This window comes from Dicentrarchus labrax, unplaced genomic scaffold (genome assembly GCF_905237075.1).
Source record: "Dicentrarchus labrax unplaced genomic scaffold, dlabrax2021, whole genome shotgun sequence".
Lineage (NCBI taxonomy): Eukaryota > Metazoa > Chordata > Actinopteri > Moronidae > Dicentrarchus > Dicentrarchus labrax.
In genome coordinates, this window is record NW_026136713.1 from 21,614,682 (window position 1) to 21,636,650 (window position 21,969).

The 21,969-nt window shown below is 40.6% G+C and overlaps 1 protein-coding gene and 1 long non-coding RNA gene across 5 annotated transcripts in view; one reads left to right on the plus strand and one right to left on the minus strand.

Annotated features, from left to right (window-relative positions):
* The window catches only part of LOC127374465 (protocadherin-1), a 191,222-nt gene that overhangs the window by 109,377 nt on the left and 59,876 nt on the right, over positions 1–21,969 (plus strand). For 2 of the 4 annotated variants that reach the window (XM_051419796.1, XM_051419797.1), the window contains exon 5: positions 18,278–20,721. The exons of the other annotated variants lie outside the window; for them this stretch is intronic. In XM_051419796.1, coding sequence (XP_051275756.1) covers positions 18,278–18,347 — 70 coding nt within the window. In that variant the 3' untranslated portion in view covers positions 18,348–20,721. Of the gene's footprint in view, positions 1–18,277; positions 20,722–21,969 lie in introns of those variants that run through there. 4 annotated transcript variants of the gene reach the window in all.
* Positions 1–21,969, minus strand: part of LOC127374734 (uncharacterized) — a 152,122-nt gene that overhangs the window by 66,064 nt on the left and 64,089 nt on the right. The gene's annotated exons all lie outside the window — the stretch shown is intronic.

A 21,969-nucleotide genomic window follows, 5' to 3' on the forward strand; every position in this document is an offset into this window, starting at 1 on the left:
AAAGAATTGCAATGAATTTTGTGGATTGTTTTGGGATTTCTCTTGGCAATTAAATTACAGGAGGAAGTGAAAATTGCAAAATTTATTATTGTTATCGTTTTGTATAATTCATTAAAAATCAAAGGCAGTGGTGTCTTCATAGTTTACCTGGTAGAGTCTTGTAATCCTCTCTCCCATTTTCTGTTGCTCCTCAGCTATTGCTATCAATTAAAGGCAATTAAACCTACCCCAAATATATTTGTATGTATATAAATATTTACAGGCAACTGTTTTAAGGGTAAATGTAAGACAGTCATGGTCTGCATCTTCACAAGTACAAACAAAGAAGTGAGTTTGGTGACGTATGGCTGAAACATTTCGATTGGCCGATTAGCGGAAAGGTTGTAAATCACTGGTGTTTGACACTGTAAAACAAAAACAGCTGACAGGCAACTGTCTGTAAGTTTACTTAAACTTACAGTTTGCAGAATAATATTTGGACTCAACAGAAAACCTATGTAACACCGTGTTAATCGCTCTGAATACGACTTTAGGGATAATGTTTTCTCCACTGCGGGACTGACAAACAGACGAGGAGTCCCAGCAGAGTTCCCGTCCTGCTCTTGACTCCCGCCCAACGTCAGGCCTCCAGCAGTCGGACTGCCGATGCTGCATGTCAACACCTCAACAACAGAGAGGTGTTTGGTGATTCTGAGCGCGCTCGGTGATCCTCCAGCCGAAGGCCGCCGCTTTCATGGCCTCGGCGCCAGAAAATCCTCCGAACCAGCAGAGAGCTTCAGATGGTAGGACAGGAGGTCCCAGAGGAGGAGAGAGTGGGGGAAGAGGAGGAGGAGGAGGGGGAGAGAGGATGAAGAGGAATGAAAAGGAGAGGAGAAAAGAGAAAAAGTAGAGGGATGGGGAGAAAATAAAGGAGGAAGAGGGGAAGAAAGAAAAAGAGCCAGGAAGCAGAGGATGAGAGGGAGGAAGGAGCAGGATGAGGAGAAGAGGGAGGTCAAAAAGAAGATGATGCAGGAGACGAAGGTGCATAACAATAATGAGGAGGAGGAAGAGAGGAAGAGAGGGAAGGAGTCGGAAGGAGGAAGAGGAGGGGAAGGAGAATGGAAGTGAGGACAGGAAGTGGAGGAAGTCCAGAAAAGAGGGAATCAGTAAAAGAGAAGGCGGAGGAGGAGGAAGAGGAGGAGGAGGAGGGAGGTCGAGTGTTTTCCCGGGTTTGAGTCCAGAGTTTGTGTTTTGCTCCTCGCAGCTCGTCTGCCAGCAGGAGGCGCTGGGCTCCTCCTGGATCAGACCATCTGTTAGAGATTTGGCTGCTGACCCTGAAAATGAAACCACACACACACCACACACACACACACAAACACACACACACACACACACACACACACACACACACACACACACACACACACACTGAAATCAGCTCAGATCTGCTGAACATATGACACTCGTCCATCCGTCCGACTCTGAAGCAGTTCTCGTGTTCAGGGGTTGCAGGGGGATGGATCCTCTCCCAGCATGCACTGGGTGAGAGGTGGTCAGCTCTCTGGAAACATCCGAGGATTTTAAACCGTAGATGAGTTATAAAATCTAATGATAATAATCAATAATATATCAATAATATATCAATATTTGCTTGGAAAATGAAGATATTTGAACTCACGGTGGTCTAACAGCCGCCTGTTGCAGCAGCTGTGTGTGAATCATTAATCATTAGTAAGTAAAGTGATTTATGCTTTAATGAAATAAAAGTTGCTCCACGGAGATAAATTACAACTAAACTCTGAATAACAACTAAATAGTTACACATCCACTAAAGTAAAGTCATGAAATGTCCCAGAATTAAACTCACTGATGGTAAAACAACATCATTTATTTCATTAATTGCCGCCATTTTGCGACGCATTAATCGAGCAGAGACCTCATTACTTATGATGACAAGTGACTCACGCTAGCCAGAAAGCTAATGCACACGGTAACCATGGCGATGGAACAATATCTTTGATCTTTGATTGGCCGCTTGACTTTACGCCTAACGTAATCACAGTGCGACCGGTGTTAGTAGCTGCAGTTAGTGTCCACTTCACTCCCTAACTGAGGACAGAACTCAGTCCAGATTGTCAAATTATATATATAATATAAATATATAATGTGCTTTTAACACGTTATTTTTAAAGTTTATCTTAATTTATGTTAAATTTGACACCAAGCTGGGGGTGGCCAGCTGACACACCTCTAGATCCGCCTCTGTTCGCAGCCAAACAACAACTGAAGGCCTGAAATCTGCTCTCTCCCATCAACTGTTTGCACATATTTATTACATATAATTAAGAAATTAAAGCAACTGACAAAGACATAAATGATCCTGTGATATCTCTCGTAGCTTCTAGTTTATCGCAAGTTGTTTGTTTTAAGAGCGGTCGAGTGAGGAAGGTAAAGTTTTCCGTCTATGTGGCGGCAAAGTGAAAGTCTTAAAATCCTCTGAGCAGCAGAAACGTGATCATTCAACTTAAATCTGATATTCATATGTTACATTAATGCATGTAAATATATGTACACACACACACACACACACTCTCTCACACGCACACACACACAACACGCACGCACACACGCACACACACACACACACACAGTGTCAGTGTTGGTTAGCTGCAGGAACATCCGTCATGCTGCTGGCAGGCTGCAGCATCACCGAGGACTAGAGGTCAAAGGTCAGAGGTCACTGTGAGAGGCAAGGACAGAGCCAGGGGCAGCACACACACACACACACACACACACACACACACACACACACACACACAGAGTCCCTGATGTCATGGTCACCTCCCCTGCAGCAGAACAATGTTTCCTCCCCCAGAGGACGACAAAGTCAGAACTCAACAACCTTTTCTCCTTTCCTTCACTCGCCTCCTTTGTCCTCTCCTCTCCTTCCTCTGCTTCAGTTGGTTCACTCTCCTCTGCTGTACTCTCCTTTTCTCCTCTCCTCTTTCCTTTCCTCTTCTCCTTCTCTGTCCTTTCTTTCCTTTACTCTCCTCACCTCCTCTCCTCTGTACTCTCCTTTCTATTCTTTACTTCTCTCCTTGTCTCCTCTGCTGTATTCACCTCCTTTCTCCTCTCCTGTCTTTCCTCTCCTTCCCATATGTTACCTTTTTGTTTTCGTCCTCCTCCTCCTCCTCCTCCTCTTCCTCTCCTCCTTCCTCGTGTCTCTGTCCAGGCTGTTAATTGGTTGTTTATAGATGAAGCTCGTTAAGCTCATTAACTGTGGTTGAGCCTCACTGACACTCACACCCCCAGAGAGAGAGAGAGAGAGAGAGAGAGAGAGAGAGAGGAGGCACATCTGGCACATATCTCTCTCTCTCTCTCTCTCTCTCTCTCTCTCTCTCTCTCTCTCTCAGTCAGGTGCTCTTGTGTTTGATTGACAGCTGTCAGTCATATTTCGGGGTTTCTCCAGTGTTTACGGAGGTTTTAAAGTTTTAGCTCCATCATGGAAGAAAAAGGGAAAGTTTGTCGCTGAAAAATGAAAATGATGATATCAGCCTGAACAGGAGCCGTAAATAAGAGTGTTTACCTGTGTAACAGCCAGTGGAGACAGTGTGTGATCTAACAGACTGCAGATACACACACCTGCAGCTTTATAACAACCACAGAGGGTTCAGTGTGATATAAACTACAGATAAAGGTCTTCTACAAACAGCTGGAAGCGAGGGTTAAAGAGCTCTGCAGGTTCAGGGTTTCAGGGTATTGTGCTCGGATTCTTTTGAGAGCTAAATCAAATCCTCTAATCATTAAAAGGTCAAATATTTTACACGTGGTAACCGTCTGCGGGTGAGATAACGTAAGCGAACCGGTCTGGATGCTTCAGGATCTTCTCTGTTTAACTCCACATGAAAGTGAAAGAACTGGAGGAAGCTGTGGTGTGTTCAGGACCAGCGGCTCTGATTTAAAGCCCACAGCCTCGCGTGTTTCCTACATGTGTGTGTGTGTGTGTGTGTGTGTGTGTGTGTGTGACATATCTCAAGGAAAGGAAGTCATGAGTCACCTGAGAACATCACAAGGAAATACCGCAGTGTGTGTGTGTGTGTGTGTGTGTGTTTTTATGTGCACACAGATATATATCTATCACGTACATGTTCAGATTCATGTCTGTGTTTGCTGGTGAGTACCTCTGCTTCAGTGTGTGTGTGTGTGTGTGTGTGTGTGTGTGTGTGTGTGTGTGTGTGTTTAGTGTGTGTGTAGTGTGTTTGTGTGTGTGTGTTTAGTGTGTGTTTAGTGTGTAGTTGTTTCCTCAGATATCTCACCGTTCTGACAGGAAGTCAATTTCCTATTTGCAGTTTGTTCTGGCGCCGATTGGTCCGGTCTGAGTTGATTTGTCTTCATCAGAACCAATCACATCCTCCCGCTCGGGCGAACACGCGCAGATCGCGCGTCGCCATGACGACTTATTGATTCGTCAGCCGACCCTCTCCGTTGTTAGCGCTCCGTTGCTAGCCACTAAAGTGCACTTTGAACCTCCAACCAGTTTGTTTGTACTTGCATGTTTGTGTTTGTGTGTGTCTGTGTGTGCATAGGTGTGTCTCTCTGTGTGTGTGTGTGTGTGTGTGTGTGTGTGTGTGTGTGTGTGTACACTGAAAGTCTATCCAGAGAAGAAAGAAAAGAGCTTTTTCCTCGTCGTTGGCGGCTGCAACCTTCGCTATTCATCACTGTCATTAGAGCATCTGAAGCTGCCGTATTAGTCTGTTATGTATTGTGCTGCGTGTCTCTTTGTGTGTGTGTGTGTGTGTGTGTGTGTGTGTGTGTGTGTGTGTGTGAAGTGGCTCAACTCTATCTGGAATTGAAACGAATTCAGCAGCGATACAGAAGCTATTTTCTCCTCTGTAGATGACCTAATTGTGGGCTCACTCGACCGGCCGCTGAGTTTGTTTGGACGCTTCGTTCTGCGCTCACAGTCTCATGTTAATGTCCATACAGAGCTCATTAAAACACGTCCGCCACACACACACAGACACACACACACACACACACACACACACACACACAAAGATCAGTGACTCTGGCGTACTTCCCGTACAGCAGGGATTCCTCACATTGTCTGGCCTTCTCTCCTCAAAGAACATTTTTAGCCCTTTCCAATGGTCCTGAATCACTCACAGCTGCAGCTTTAAGGCTTTAACTTGTGTTATTATATGATGATGGTGAGTTTATATCAGTGCCTGAATTTAACCAAAAAAGGTCCCAGAACTCATTTTCAGTCCTGTGTTCGTAGTGCTAAGGTAGCTATGGGTTTACACAGAGACAGTTGTTTAAGGCAGTGGTTCCCAGTCTTTTCCCTTAAAGCTAGCTTCCTTATCATCGAGTAATCTGACTATATTTTATGTATATTTCATATTACATTCAATGTATAACAATAACAGCAGAGAACAGATGATAATCTGTACAATGAACCCAAACAGTGAACACAATAACTGCAGGAGGTTTGTGTAAAATGAGTGATTTGGATGAATTCTGAGCAGATTATTTTAGATCAGAGACGAGTTTACTTGATATTTTCTGTTTTATGTATTTTTTAAACTTTTTAACAATCATACAGACTTAATATTCTTCTTTTTCTGACAGATTCAGTGTTTTCTCCTCATGTTTCTAACAGCTCTTTGGTTGTTTTCTACTACAGGACGAGGCGGTTTTAAAGTTTAGATCTTTAATAATAATATAATTAATTCCTATATATTTATTCTTACACCACTTCCACAATCAAGAAGTCCTCACAACGCTCTGTGAAGCTTTGGCGATAAATATGGATTAATTGGTAATTTATGTTGATTAAAACACGTTGTAATTGAACAAACTCCAACTAGAGAATTGATCGGATCGACTTCGTATTCAGCCAGCGCAGTTTAAAGACCATCGCGATTAAAAGCGTATCGCCATGAAACAGGAAGTTGTCATAACTTCAGTGTACTTTGTCCAATCTGCATCAAACCTACACCCTGAACACATCAATGTCTATGATTCTTCTACTATTCCTGTGATTGATTATTGGCTACAGGCCATGACCTGATGAGTTGTTTAAGATGGCAACTGTGTTCAGTAACGTCACTTTCAAAATAAATCCAAGGTGTCTTTATTTATCAGAGTTAAATAATAGAAACATCCTCACTGGCTTTGTGTGCACTGTTAGTGTAGTGTGTCTTTAGAGGGACTGACTGTCTTTGTGCGACTGTTGTCAGAAACAGGATCAATAAACCTGCTTTAACCTGTCGTCTGACATTATAACCAAATATTTGCGATGCTGCTTGAGCTGCATGAACTCACCATTAATCAATAAGACTGGATCCATTATGCTCTGAGTCAATCACTGTTTCTTTGGATTCTCGAGTATTCAATGTGAGGCATGAGTCATCGCACTAACCTACGAACACACACACACACACAGCAGGCTCTCCTCTGGCCTACACTCTTTAGATAACAGAGGAGCTGAAGAGGAGGCGTTCTCGTTAAAAGGATTGGGCTGGCAGAGGTTGGCATGGCGACCTCTGCCAAGGCAGCCCTCCAAAAGTTTTATATTTTCTCTTTTTTTTTTATAAAGTCATGAAAAGGTTTTCTTTTTTTCCGAACCGGAGCTCGAGACGGTTGAAAGCTCGAGGAGATCAGACAGACGGCGGCCGGTGTGTGCGAGGGAATCAGAGAGGAAAGACAAACAAAGCGAGGGACGAGCCGCGTTGACGCCCTCGGGTCAGCTCTGGCCGCGGCCTCCAGACTCTGTTGTCTGCCGGTGAATGGCGTCAGCGAGGTCACGACGTGCCGCGCGGATCGGCTCATTGTCTGACTTCACTTCCCTCTGCAGCTCGGCTTGAGTGCGCATCAACAGGCAGTAGATGAAGAGCTGGTGTGGGTGGGTGTTGTTGTGGGGAGGGAGGGGGAGGAGGTGTGGCGGGTGAGGGAAGGTGTATTGTAGTCGTGGTCACACATGAGAGGAAGCAGTTCAATGAACTTCCTGTTTCCTGTTCCTGCTAATTTGTCATGGAGCCTGAAGATGAATGGGAGTTAGTGAGAAGTGTGCATGAAACTGGAAACAACTGAAACACTGTAGATACTAGTACTACTGAACTGTGTGCATCCATTCGGGCACAAATAGCCCCAAAATGTAGGACAACGCAGTAGAGGAGGTGGTGGTGAGAGGCTAGCAGGTAGAGCAAAGTTACAGTTAGTTATAACCTGTGAGAGGTGGAGAATCTAATGATCAGTTACACCGGAGATTAGTTGTGTATTTTGTTGTAGGCTGTAAGAAATCTGTGGTTTTCTACACTGCTCCTACTGATACTATTACTACTACTGCTCCTGCCACTAATGCTACACTGCTACTTCCACTACCACTGTTACTAACTGTGCCTGCACCAAATACTACCGGCTACTTACTAATTACTGATAATGCCACTAGCACTGTAGCTACTACTACTTTTACTATTAGTTATTAATGTTACTGTTACTGTGTCTGCAACTGTTGTACTGCCAGTGTGGCTAATAGTGGTATTATTGCTACTACTGCTACTGTTACCACTTCTGTTACTACTAATGCTATTCTCACTATCACTGCTACTGTTAATATTGCTAAATACTGACACTTCCACTGCTATTACTGTACTACCAGGCCACTATTACAAGTACTACTAATAATACTAGTGTTACTACTAGTGGACTACCTTCACTTACCACTGCTCTCTTTCAGGGCACGTTTCACCAATATGTATGAAAACCGGCACACATATGTACCATGACCAGACAAACAAAAAAGCCTCAAGAACCCATGCCCCAAACCCATTTTGAATGTTGTGGTCATTTTTGTCATTTTATTCTACCTTAAATCTACCTTATGTAATTTGTATTTCCATTCTGGCCTAATATCGTGTTATACAGATAAAGTTTGATTGATTGGTAGAGATTCGACCTGGACCACGCTGTGATGAAAGCACTTGATCTCTGATTGTTCGATTACTTATCTTTCTAGGATGGCATGCCAAGGAGGAGCGCTTGTTTCACACACAGCTGCAACCCTAACTGGTTGTCGAGCTCCGCCTGATTTCAGCGAGCAAACAGCGGGGATCTGTTATAACGAACTCCCACTCCCCGCGTGGTTCAGAATAAAGAGAATGAGATAAATGTGACTTCATACTGTATGTTAAAACTCTTCTAATAGGCTCAAGTAATGACTCTTCTGCCTTTACACTGTGGGATCTAGAGGGAACCGTATATCTCAGTCCAGTGTCTGTCTTTCTGTCTGTCTGCTGCAGAGTGATTGAGAAAAATGAGATAAAAGTCAAAGTGGGAGCAGAAGAGCTGAAAGTGATTTGACCAAAATAAAAAAAGAGGCATATAGGGAAGAAAAAGCTGAGAACTGAGAGAGAGAAGAACACTTAAGAGAGAAAATCGACTTTGAAAAATGAGAAAGAGAGAGCGACGGGTCAGAGCTTCAGCAATAAAGCAAAGAGAAAGAAAAAAGATTCAGCCTTGGCAAGAGAAACTGAGGCGTTTTCCTGAGAGCTCTTCAGCCCGGCGGACACATCCAGCTCCTCTCTCCGCTCTCCCACAGCCATTTAACTGATTTAATTCTCCAAAATGGAGTCTCTCTGTCAGTCTGAGCAGTTTTTTTCTCAGCTGTCACATTTGAGACGCTCTCCTCAGCCTCTTCCACAGTAAATCTGTTTAACAGCGGCACATAAAAAACGACATAAATTCAAAGGATGAGCAACGTAAAACAGCACAACAGGCACGCCAGAACCTAATAAAGACGGCAATACAGCTGACTACTGACAATGTTATCTAATGCGAGGCAATAAGCTAATGTTAACTGATGAAGTGGTGTAGGCAAGCCGACTGTATGGATGGTATCAAGGCAGGCTTAAGGCTGACAGACAGCTGATATCTGATGAGTCAGTCAGTCAGAGCTGGAGTTAAATTTAAAGAAACTCAGATAACTGGCCCAGTTCTGAGACTGACAGTCAGTGGAGGAGAAGTAAAAATAAGGTCAGTTTAAGAGAATATTAGCAGGAACATGTACACATGGGTATCAAACGTAGAAGAAATCAACGTGGAAAACTGTTCTAAAAGTGTTGTGAATGAGAAAATCTGTAAAAATGGATGAAATAATAACATCTCCCCAACTTCCAACATAGCAAAAACTAGTCTGGTCCGATTTGGCCCAAATACAGCAAGGAACTACAGTCCAGATCTGGTAGCCACGTGGGCCATGACATAGCCATATCCCAACCAACTGTATGACCATAGCTGGACCTGTGTTGTTTTTGGTAAAGACTTAGCGTTTACTGGCTGAATATCCTCATTTAACTACTTGTCTACTCATTGCTACACATAAATAAAGGTAAAATAAAAATAGATAAATAAAACAAGTTAGTGAACAAGTACATGTATTTTGGTTATTAAACGTAAACAGTAAGTTAGTCTTACAGCTACTGTATGTTATTGAGTTTTCCCAACACAAAATATGAAGAGGTTCACAAAACTAACAAAAAGTGGATGGAAAGACTTTAAATAATGTTTAATTATATTTTGTGTTTTATTTTCCACATTTCCTTGACAGAGAACCTATATCTAAATATCATGCATTAACTGGGCTCTTTAAAGTTTCTTTTTATGTGATTCGGGCCTTTGGGAATTCATTTTCACCATTTCAGCTCGTCATTGTTGATTTTCTTTGTTTTAGGGTTTTTATTTTTTGTTTTTGTGGTGCTAATGGATGGTTCATGAATGGATCCTATCATACAATTATATTTGTTTGCTGATGGATGTTTGAACGTCCCCTGTTTATAAATGTCCATTTCCACTGACCTCATTACGCTGATGGTGGCTATTAGCTGAAACACATTTGTTTTTGGCCACTGATAAACAACAAGATATTTATTTGTGAGTGCCCGGGTTGTGTTTTTTTTGTTTGTTCACATTTTGTACATTTACACAAGCTTTAAAGTTTTGTAGGTTCAATTCTCTTTGATTTTTGCAGAGTTCTGGCTGTGCCTGGGGAAAAAAATCAGTAGTTCTTACAAATTTAACCACTTACTAAACTACCAGATAACCCCCGCAGTACAGTACATCCAGTGCCGGACAAAAGGACAGTTTAAAGAGGACAATCCACTCAAACAGTCAGCAGACCCCACATGCAGCACTGTGTTTATTCCATTGTGGACAGTGTGAAAAGGGAGCCTTGAGCTGTGAATAGAGCACACTGCTGGACAGCCACCATTACATTATCACAGGCCTGACAGACAGAGAGGGGTGTCGAGCCACATTGCCACTTTACTTAGCGCTGAAATTTCTCTTTTATGCAGCCAGACACTTTCATGCAGGTAGAAATGCCACAGACGCCTCTCCGACTCTTTATATTCTCTATTGTGTGCAGCTGCTGGAGACTCATCGTCTGGAGAATCTGTAGGCTGATGCAGAGCTCCTCAGCCGGTATTGAGGTTGTGTTAAAAGGGGTCTTTATGTCAGTTCCCTCTCTATCTGAAGTCCTGAGAAAGCCTCAGGCACACTGGAAAACTGAGTGGAAATTCAGCGCATCTCACTTTGAGACATTTGGTTTTATAGATACAGCCATTGCCACAGAGATTTCTATTGTTAATCCGTTTATCAGGATCAGGTTTAGAACTCTTACAGGTCAAAATCCTGATGACAACTAACAGTACTGTGTTTAGTGTCGACTCTGTAGCCTTGTGACCAGATAACTAGTTATATAAGGTATTCTAGATCAGTGGTTCTCAGCCTTTTTGGTGTTAAGGACCCCCAAATTGATACACATCAGGATATTCGATAAGATGTAGTCTCAGGAATTCCTGTCTGATTAGATTTACCGGTAGTTATTCCATAACTGTCTATACTATTGATTGGCAGATTAATGGTGAAGAGTATCAGAATAGTCATTCTTATACATTTTCTCATTGGGCTTTAAGCCAATGAAATTATAGTAAAATTAAAATATACCCCTGGGAACACTGTCATGGACCTCTGGGGGTCCCTGGACCCCAAGTTGAGAGGCACTGTTCTAGATCATCCAAGAAATGGAACAAGGCCTACTTAAGTTTTAAAAAACTGTTTTCAAGGTATGATAGAAAACCCAGTGACAGCCAAGAGAGTAGTGCATTCATCCATGATGGTAAAGTCTATCTTTTATTAGTTATTTTGCGTTTAGCTCTACAATTGTAATTTTATTTCCTGCCATGAAACAAACTGCAGACTCCAAAGTTCAGAGGAAAATGTCAGACTTTTTGAATATCAAACAATCCATCCTTGCAGGTCTTAAAGACAGTGAAAAACATTTCTAAACATGGCTAAATAAACTGTTTATGAAAGTGCGTCCAATAGCCTAACACTGAAGCTGCATTAACAATAATTTTAATAAGTAATGAATAATATTTAAATTTAAAATAATTAAATATTATTTTGGTGAAATGATTAGTCCATTTTAAAGACACCATCTTATACTGCTTCCTAACATACGCACGTGAGTGAACTCTAGCGAATGGAGCATTAAACATTTTCCAGATATACTATGAGTATATATGCTGCTTCTCAATCATGCTTTCTGGCAGAAAGAACTTATGAGCTTATGTTGACTGCTGGGTAGCCTCACATAGCTAGACGATTTGTTTTAGAAAGTTTGAGGTGGAGCGCGAAACTTCCCAAAAACAGAACCATGGCATTCAGTTTACCAAACAACCGTCACTCAGCCTGTTCGTGCAAAATCTGAAACAATCTGATGATCGCTCATTCGTATCGCTTTCAGTTAAGAAGCTGCCTTAGGGTATTTGATGTCACCCTCTATGCAGATGATATCCAATTATATCACACATTTATGCCTGACAGGTTCAACAAATTGACTCCTTTACATTGTTTGATTTGAATCAAGGATTCTATCTATCTATCTATCTATCTGTCTATCTATCTATCTATCTATCTATCTATCTATCTATCTATCTATCTATCTATCTATCTATCTATCTATTTATCTATCTATCGTCAGTGTTCACTTTAATTAAGCCCTCTGTTCACCCCACGAGTGTTAACAAGCACTGAATCAGTTGATCAAACCTAATGGCCGGTGGGATGGCAGGTGGTGAGGCTTCTCCACCTTACATATATCGCCTTAGGGTTGTTTGTTTCTCTTCAGCAGGGGCTTTATCAAAGCACATTTCTGCCTCACATCAGCCCCTGAACTCAGACTAGCTGAATTTTTTGACTGGCAGTCTGTGTTTTTTTCAATTTCTTCCAGACGACTGTTTTTGACAGCAGATTTTGACATGTGTCCTGTCATCCTGGATGGTTCCAGGTTTAGTTCCTGCTTCAGTCGATGTGTCTGTCCCCGTTGAAATGTCTTTAAATTCGGTGCCTTACTTTCTTTACATGTGATTTCTGCTCCTCTGTCTGCTTTTGATGATGTTTAAAGGTCACAAGTGGCATTTTAATCTGTAGTAGAGTTATTTTACCGTGACCTCTTGTAGTTTTGTGATTGGAGGTGCACTCAAAACCAAGAGCAGTTACAGACTGAAAGATGTTTTCAGGGGGTAAACCAGGACAAAGCCTTAAGATGGGTTTATGCTTCTTTCTTGAGGTATTTCCAAACTGGTATTTCTAAGGTCAGTAATACACTTGAATAGTTATAAGAATAGTATAACATTTTTGGAAATACACATTCACCTTCTTTTCAAGAGTAGATACCACTCTCATATACACAGCAGGTGATTAGCTTAGCTTAACAGAAAGACTAGAAACAGCTCTTTCCAAATGTGACAAAATTCAAGACCTTTAAATCGACATATATATCTACTGGACACTGACAGGCAACATGCTGGATGTGTGATCTAACATTAAAATATGGTTAATGATGTGAAATGGTAGCAGTATGGTTAGATAGAAAACTAGAAAACTACCTGGTTAGGTTTAAATAAAGATAATAGTTTGGGTTCATAAGTCACATAAGTCACTTATGCAACTTTATATAACTTAAAAATTTCAAATAAGTCAAGGTTGACTTTTGTTTTTCACACAGAACACGAACCCTGGTCTTCTTGGTGAAGACATGGGTTTGACTGATCCAATATGGGCTTTGTTTGGTGTCGACAAGCTGTTTTTTTTTATTTGGTTATCAGTTAAACTAGTGAGAAATATTGTTTTAATTCGTTCACTTTGGAAGTACTGCAGCAGATTTTGCAGCAGACTTACTGTTTCCCTCTCTATCCAGTTTTTTTGGTTATTTCCCAAAAACTACTGTTTCAAATTTAAGCTAAAGTTAGTGAGCTCATACGCCTCCCTATGACGACTTGCAGTTAAAAGCTCTGTAAAAAGTTTGCTAGTGGACCTTGAGTTAGGATTGTTTTGGTGAATTCCTACACTGTTCCACTGGGCAGACCAAAACTACATTTTAACATTCAATGCCAAGGTTTTAAAAAATGTAAAATAAAGGTTAGATAAGTCGGCTTGGGACCAGAAGGTCGGTGGTTTGATCCTGGACTGGCAGGATAAATCTGGGGGGTTTACTTTCCAGTCCAACCGTTTTTAGATCTATGGAAAAGCCACAAAAGTGAGTATAATTTTGGGTTCAGCCCCCCACTGGAGCAAATGTCTCTGTCAGCCACAAGCAGTCTTTGTCTTGGTGTCCAGGAGCATGGTGCTGAACCACTGCTCCGGCTCCCTGTTGACCTCCGACCTCCACTGCTGAGGGGCGGAAACTTTGTCTTGATGTGCAAAAGAAAACAAAGGAAAGGCACAACAAACACCAGCATTCACAGACTGCATACAAAGCAGCTCAGGGTACAAAGTATAATTGTAAAGTGTCCTTGAAGGAGAACACACATATTTATCATTTTCACAGTGTTTATTAGACCAGGGTAGGATAGTATTTAGATATTGTTCAATATCTTTTGCAGAGTAAAGAGAAAGAAAGTAATGTGGAGGTGTTTGTGTGTGTCTGCGATAAGAAACTCATTTCTCATCAACTGTGGGGAGGCCAAACTACCAGCACATTTATAATATTCATCTGAGCTTTTGCTTTGCACTTTCTCTTGTTAGATTCCTCAGAGTTATGCGAGGAATTTTTCTAATTTTATTTAGTCCTTCCATTGTATGGTTTTTGGTCCTTCTGGTGAACAAACCCAAAGTCAAAAAAGCAAAACAAAATCTGAGGCTTGTTTCCCAGTAAAAGGTTGAACAGCCTTTAGTCGAGGTTTGAATGTGGTTTGTTTGAAGCTTTGTCCTCAGAGGACGGCTGATGTTTAAATGCTTGGCAGTGTTTCATGTTTTTTAACCTGTTCTTTGAACAGACTGATGGACTTAAAGCTCTATAACCTCTCTGTATTTGGAGGCGTGGAGTTTGTTTTCCTTTTGCTACAATATAAAAGCCAGAAGTGGGATTAAATGAAGGAACCAAAATCACTAATATACATAGTTATCTTAGTCAGTAACATGTTGTTTTATATGGAATTCTTATTGATTAATTGAATATAAAAATCCATTGCAGATATCAGAGCATGGCTGGTGTTTGAGGGAGAGCGAGGTACAGTATGTAGCGACGTCATTCAACGGCATTATTCTATTCATTATAACATATTTAACGCTGTCTAACACTTTTAATTTAGATTTGCTGTCTTTATGGCTTCACTGTTGCATAAAATGTAAATATTCTACATCTTTTTAGACACATTTTCTCCCAAATTCTGCTTCACATATTTGGCATCATTGGCTAATTTTGGAATTCCACCTCCTTAAATAAAGTTTTGTGACTTTTTACAATGCTGGGAGCTTGCTCATATGCTCATATCGTGTTTTTTGCCCCCATTTTTTGGGGTAAATCGGATGTTTTGTGCCCAAATGCATCACTACTTGTGCTTCTGATGCATTAGGAATTTTAAAATTCATTGTGGCAACCAAAAAAAATGATTCCAAATATATTTTTTTGTTTCTTCCAAATTAGCAGCCCAATTTACAGATCCATGAGGCGTTCAGGCCAAGATCTTCGCCCTGTTCACCCTCAGCATCTGTCAGGTCTGCAGGCTGTAGACTCTCTGATCCGAACCTGCAAACGCTCCGAACGTCAGCCGAGGCATTTCTTTTTCTCCCCCCCCTTCCTAAACACGCTAACCCACGCTAAAAATGACATACAGTATCTGCCTCGGAGCCTCGTGTAACCTGGCTTTGATTCAGCGCTGTTGTGACCCACTTCCCAGATCAATGACATCTGGAGGAGGAGGAGGAGGTGGCGGGGAGGAGAAGGGAGGAGGGAGGGAAGGTCGCGGGGAGGTGCTGATGATGTCTAACAAACGCGCCCGGCGGGAGGTAACCTCTGGAGCAGGTAGCGTGGAGGAGGCGCTAAACGAGGACGACGTCCAACTGTGTGTTTCATTATGAACAGATGCCGCCGCGATGGGAGGGAGGAAGGGAGGGAGGCGCAATTGACGAGGAGGAAAAGGGAAAGGAGAGAAAGAGGAAAGTGACAAAGGAGAAGACGAGGTTGGGGCGAGGAATGGAAACTACAAGCAGTAAAAGAGAAACAGGAAAGAGAGGGAAGTCAAGGATTAGATGAGGACTGTAATCCCTGAAAACTGCAGCAGCACCTCTGACTGTGTGTGTGTGTGTGTGTGTGTGTGTGTGTGAGTGTGTGAGTGTGTGTGTGTTTCCTGCAGTTAAAATGCGACCTCACACACACACACACACACACACACGCGCATCAACTAATGCAAGGTCATGACACACTGCAGCCGACCAGCTGAAACTAAACACACTGTGTGAGTGTGAGTGTGTGTCTCCAGGCCCAGAGGTTGACTCATAATGCCTCGTAAATCTCTTTCTCACACAAACACACACAGAGTATTAAAATAAGTTCGTACTGCTGCGACAGGCTGAACACCAACAGGCTGTAAAGCTGCGTTCATGGTGAGGTCGGAAATCTTTGGCCTTATTTCATGAGTTGGATTGTTTTCTGACATTTTGTGCAGTCTCTCCTGTAATATAATAACTGTAACAGGTGTTACTAGTGACATATTGTATGTATATTTCATATAATATTCAATAATAACAATAACAGTAGAGAAGAGCTGATAAACTGTACACAGTGAACACAATAACTGCAGGAAGTTTGTGTAAAACGAGTGATTTTGATGAATCTTTCTTAGATTATTTGCTGTGAATATTTATCAGAGATGGCTTTTCCTGATATTTTTAGGAGCTTTTTATACATTTCTCTGTCTATTTAGTCTGTTTTTAACAATCATACATACTTTATAGGCTTCTTTTTTGACAATTTCCATGTTTTTATTTGTCCCTGACACTTTGCCATCGCTACTTGGTTGTTTTAACTGCACTTTTCTAATGGAGGACAAAGCTGTGAAGGCTCTTGTTCAGGTCTTTAAAGTTTGTATCTTTAATAATAATCTAAACTTTATATTCACTTAACATTCAGTCTACAAGTATTGATAATAGTACAGTATTATTAGTTCAGTTACGGTACAATCACAGCTTATTAGAAATCAATCCAGTGGACTTTTATTGTGAAGCTTAAATTCAAATTCAAAATAAAAGTAGGAATCCAAACATGTCGGAGAAACTACGGTGGCTTGTATACTCAAATTATAATAGTTAAAAGTACTCTCTAGGTTTCTCTGAAGGATTGTCATCGTGATTATTTTGCCATTACACTGTTAGTAATACAGGCACAATATTAATTTGAATAGGTATTAGCATTATCTTTACTGTTAGAGTATGGCTATGTGGATATATATTATATTGGCAGTTCAAACCGAGTAGTACTGGTGGCAGAGTATTGTATCTTGGTTGTGTACAAGAAGCAGTGATAAAATGGGTATTTGCAGCTTAGAATAAGTACTGGTAGAGTATTAAAGATTGTTGCTCTCTAGTCCAGTCACAACAACCAGATAGCAGCAGCAGGGAATCAGCTTACAGTAACACCACAGGGCCGGTTTCTGTCCCGGCTCCACTGACGAGTCATCAATACGTCCTATCAAACATGGTTGCTGGCAAAATAAGCATGAACATGCAAACTAGATACAAATACTTTCAAATGCAAATAATAAACAGGCCTGAGACAGAAATGCTTCCCAGCAGCAAAACACCTGAGCTGGAGAAACAGGAAGTCACATCTGGTAGATAAATAAAGTTTAATTTGATTGGACCAGGACTAACTCATCAATAACCTCCACTAAGCAGTTGTACAAGTGTTAGCTAACATCATTTGAACCATTAGATAACCTGAACAAAATGGGTCCAAACCCAACTACTGAATCGTTAGCGAACTCGAGCAACTCTTTTTTATCTGCTTTACTGAAACATTAGCTAACTTTAACCTTTAACTTTATTGGTTAGCTAACCCAAATATTTAAACTGCTCATGTACATTTTTAGTGTACGGCAGTTAATGTGACCCAAACTGTTGTAGCTGACCAATCGAACCACTAGATAACCCAAACCCGACTAATTGCTAAGTGCTAAAGATGGCTAAATAGCTATCTTGTTTTAGCTATTTAGGTTAGCTAACTGGGACATATTCTACAAAAAACAAATATAAATCCAATAAAAACTGATTTAAAATAGCTACAAAGTTTTATTTATAGTATTTGTATTAGTTTAATATAGTTGGGTTTAAGTTTTGGTCAGTGATTATTATTATTAATTATTATTTAAAGTAAAACTCACCTCAGTGAATTCACACACACTCTTTTCATGCATAGATTAATAAAAAATATTGCATTTATTATCAGCTAAAGTGGGTTATGCATTTCCAATGAGCTCCACACTTTCTGATGTGCTTTTAAAGGACGGACGTAATTACTTTGAAAATAACTTCCAAACACTTGATCTGTGTTTTCAAAGTTTGTTCTCATATCAGAGATTTCTTTGAGTGTTGCATCCAGTTTGACCATTTCATGTTTTTCTATCACTTGAATCAACAGTATCCTTTTTTTCTATTTACAAAGTAACGTTAATAATTAATATAATTATTGCATTTAACTGTGTGAGTTGCGCAGTTTTTTCTCTGATCTAAGAATTCATTTTGCGTTATTGTGGCTCTTCAAACCGCCCCTACATTTTTTTAATCAGCTTCTTTTTTAAACATTATTTTTTTCTTCAGCCAGCTTTCAATTAATCCTATTTTTATTGACATTTTTATTTTTAATTTTTTCTCATTGATGAGACATTTTGCATGGAATGTGTTTTCTGCGTTGCGTTACCTGAGGTGTAAGACGTTCGTATCTATCCTCTTGTAGGTGGAGCGTCGTCGAGCACCGAGCCGGAGAGGGGAGCCGGACAAAAAAGACTGCCTTAAGACAAAACTAAAGACACAAAGAGCATCTAAAGCTTCTTTTTTCTTTTTTCTCCTCCAATTTACAAAAAGAAAACAGATTAAGTCCTCAAGCTTTTTTTGGTTTTTTCCTCTCTGATGCAGGATTTTCTCTCCTCCCTTCCCTCCTCGCCTGTGGTCGTGAACTGCTTTTTTTTTGCTTCATGTTGCACATTCTTGGTACAAGTTTCCGTCGAGGAGAATCGAATTACACACACACACTCTAAAAAAAATAAAAAAACAGATGAAAGAAAAAACATTTTTGATGGAGAATCCGGAATAACAAGGAATTAACCGTGTTTGGTTCTTCTGGGGTCTTTTTCCCCCCTCCACGTCCTCGGTAGGCCATTCTTCAGGAGGTGGATTTGTACCTTTTTTGTCGACGCTGCGCTGTTCTCTGTGTGGATTTAACTGAAGCCTAAGTGGACTCGTCCGATCGCAGTGGATTATCGGCTCTCCACCTTTCCATGGGTTTTTTGCTCTTGTTGCTCTTTTTTCAGCAGTTTTTTTGCAGTGTGAATAACTGTAGTTTCACTTTGTTTTCCCAGGGTCACATTTTATGGGCGAATCAATCTCTTTTCTGACTATTTTTTTTCCATTTTTTTGGTAGCCCTGGTGCCTGTAGTCGACGATTGACAGTCAGGGTTCGGAGGACAGGGTGAACGGCAGATAATCAGCCGACCCGCCTCCTCTCACCGGCCAATAGAAACTCTGGTAGGAACTGACGGGAGCTGTCGTGGAAATCTTTTTGGACCCCATTTCTGCTCAGTCATTCCTCCCTACTTGATCAAGACATCCGGCCACAGTCATTAGTTGGTCAGATCAGAAGATATCAGTTTAAATTCTGAGCGTCCAGTACGAAGGCGTGTTTAGCATAGCTTAGCATTAACGACTAGAAGCAGGGGGAAACTGCTAGCTTAGCTTCATCAAAACTGTAGAAATACAAGAGGGCGGACACTTTTAGGTCGAAAATGTCAGAAAGAAATGCCAAAGATATGTTTGCAGTAGTACAAACAGTATCTTTCAGTACATCGTTTGTGCACTAGAGGGCGCCGATGAGTCCGTGTTTCAGCTGTCGAATGTCCCAACCAGTGCAACGTGTTTAACAGCCAAATTAAAATCTGACTTTTTGTTTATGCTACTGCGTTTAGAGATGCTCCGATACCATATATTTACTTCCTGATACTGATTCCGATACCTGAACTTATCGGCCGAGTACTAATCCGATACATGTGCGTATACTACTCAGCTTTATGATATCTATCGTTGTTGTTGGGCCTGATTGAGGTTAAACCCTCAGAGTCGGGCGGGTCGTGACTTTGCTATTAAATAATAATTTGGCGAATAAATTAGGTGGTATTGCGACTTGCCGATACCGTATTTTAAGAAGTATCTGTAATATAACTACTCCAATTGCATTTATTTAAAAAATGAATATCAGCTAATCAGATGTTTTGGTATCGGACTCTTTAAATGTGGCATCAGTCGGACTTTACCGCTTTCTAACAACTCCAACTCTGTTTCATCGCCTCTGCCTGACATTTTCATACAAATTCCACCCATTCATCACCACATTTGGTATTTTGGCGTCAAAAAATTTACTAATTTTGTTTCTATAACTTAACTGTCCGTAGATCTTAGCATAGAGCTTCAATATAGCCTGTTAGCCTAGCTAAATCAAAAGTAAAAACAAAGGTTTGATGGAGCTAGGCTAGCAGTTTCCCCTTACTTCCAGTCTCTGTGCTAAGCTAAAACTGTTAACAGATCCATTAAGGAGGAAGAATTGAAGTACACATCTATCTATCTATCTATCTATCTATCTATCTATCTATCTATCTATCTATCTATCTATCTATCTATCTGCTGCTACTGCATATTTGAACCAAATCAGCTCTCCATCTTCATCATCCATCTTCCTCCTCCGCTCTCTGCAGTTTGTTTTTCATGCCGTTTATGGTTTAACTGGTCAAGCCGCCAGTTATCCTCTGTCGCCAGAGGCAGTTCAAATCTCTAATGACCTTTCAATCAGATCTCTAAAAGCTGTCAGAGCTCGACTTTCTTGTATTTTCCAGTAAATAAACCCGTGTAGGACTCAGTTGGTTGGTTAGTGCGACAGCTTAGTAACAGAGTAACCATTGATCTAAGCCTGGACTCTTTGTATGTTAAGTACAACAAGTGTGTTTATTCTGAAATATAACAGTATGTTTATGGGATATAAAGTTGTAAAATGGTGTATGAGTTTGAATATTTGTAGTCACCACTGGTTTGCTGTAGGAATCAAACAGAGCAGCTCAGTGACCCGCTGCTGTACCTGTGAATGTACTTTGTATTCAGAGGTTTTTATTACAATAAACAAGTGCTGATATCATACATGATACTGGTTTTAGTTTCTGTACTTCAGTTGTTGTTTCTACACGCACAAAGCCGAACTGAAGGGCTCGGAAAGAAACACGATTCTGGTTAAATTCATCAATTATTTTGTGCATAACACGAACCAGTAACTGAAATATTTATAGCTTAAGCTGGTTTTCAACACCCACGTGTAGATAATTAAAAGACGCACGCACTTTAACAGGAAAACATGTGCAGAACAATACAAAACACAGACAATGGCACAATAACAATATCATAAATACTGAAGTATTCCTGACTGACTGATCCAGTTTCAATCCTGAAGAAACGTCTTTATAAAGTACGTTTCATACACAAAGGTAGATTCAAGGTGCTGTAAAAAATAATAAAAACATTTTGGTGTCAGTGTGGATTTAGAAGCTGTAATGTTTGTTATAAGATAATAATAAGAGGTTCCACGATGTTCTTCATCTAAACTAGAATGGATCAATAAATCAGAAGCTGTGAGTTGCTGCCAATATAACAGAACCAGATCGGCTTGTGATGCTCGACAGCAGTGTCTCTTTCCAGAAATCAGGACCCTGTTAACATAATCCACAGATCTTGTTGTGAGTGGGTTTTCGTGTAGGAAATATTTTCTTAAAATTGATCCAAAATTGACGAATTCATTTAAAATGTATCCAAAAAGATTTACAAAGTTAGTTATTACACAGTTTAACTTTCAAACCCTTTCCATCACATATTTTTTTCCTGAATTAAATACTTAAATTTATGGAATCAGCCAGTACAAATATGATCTGATGTTTATTTTATGTTGGTGTATTTCCCATATGGTATTTAATACAGCAGCATATTCAAGGTACAGTAAACGTACATTGAAGTGAATACAGTGATGTAAATGAACAATGATTCCTTTTAATAGTATATTGTCTGTAGTGTTTTCCTGTTGTCTTATATAATATGTTTAAGTTTGGTAAAGATATAGACAACCTCTCTTTGTGAATAATCTTCATCTGAGCATCCGTGTGTTTCATGTGATGGTGTTACAGACCTCCAGACAGTCACATGACTCTGTTATTGTTGTATTATGGTAATTAGACTGTACTTATATAACGCCTTTCTCGTCTTCCGACCACTCAAAGCGCTGTACGCTACATGTCACATAATACTAATTTACATATTCATACAGTGAAGGCACAGCATCAGGAGCAGTTTGGGGTTCAGTAGCTTGCTCAAGGACACTTCAGTATACAGTGGGAGGAGCCG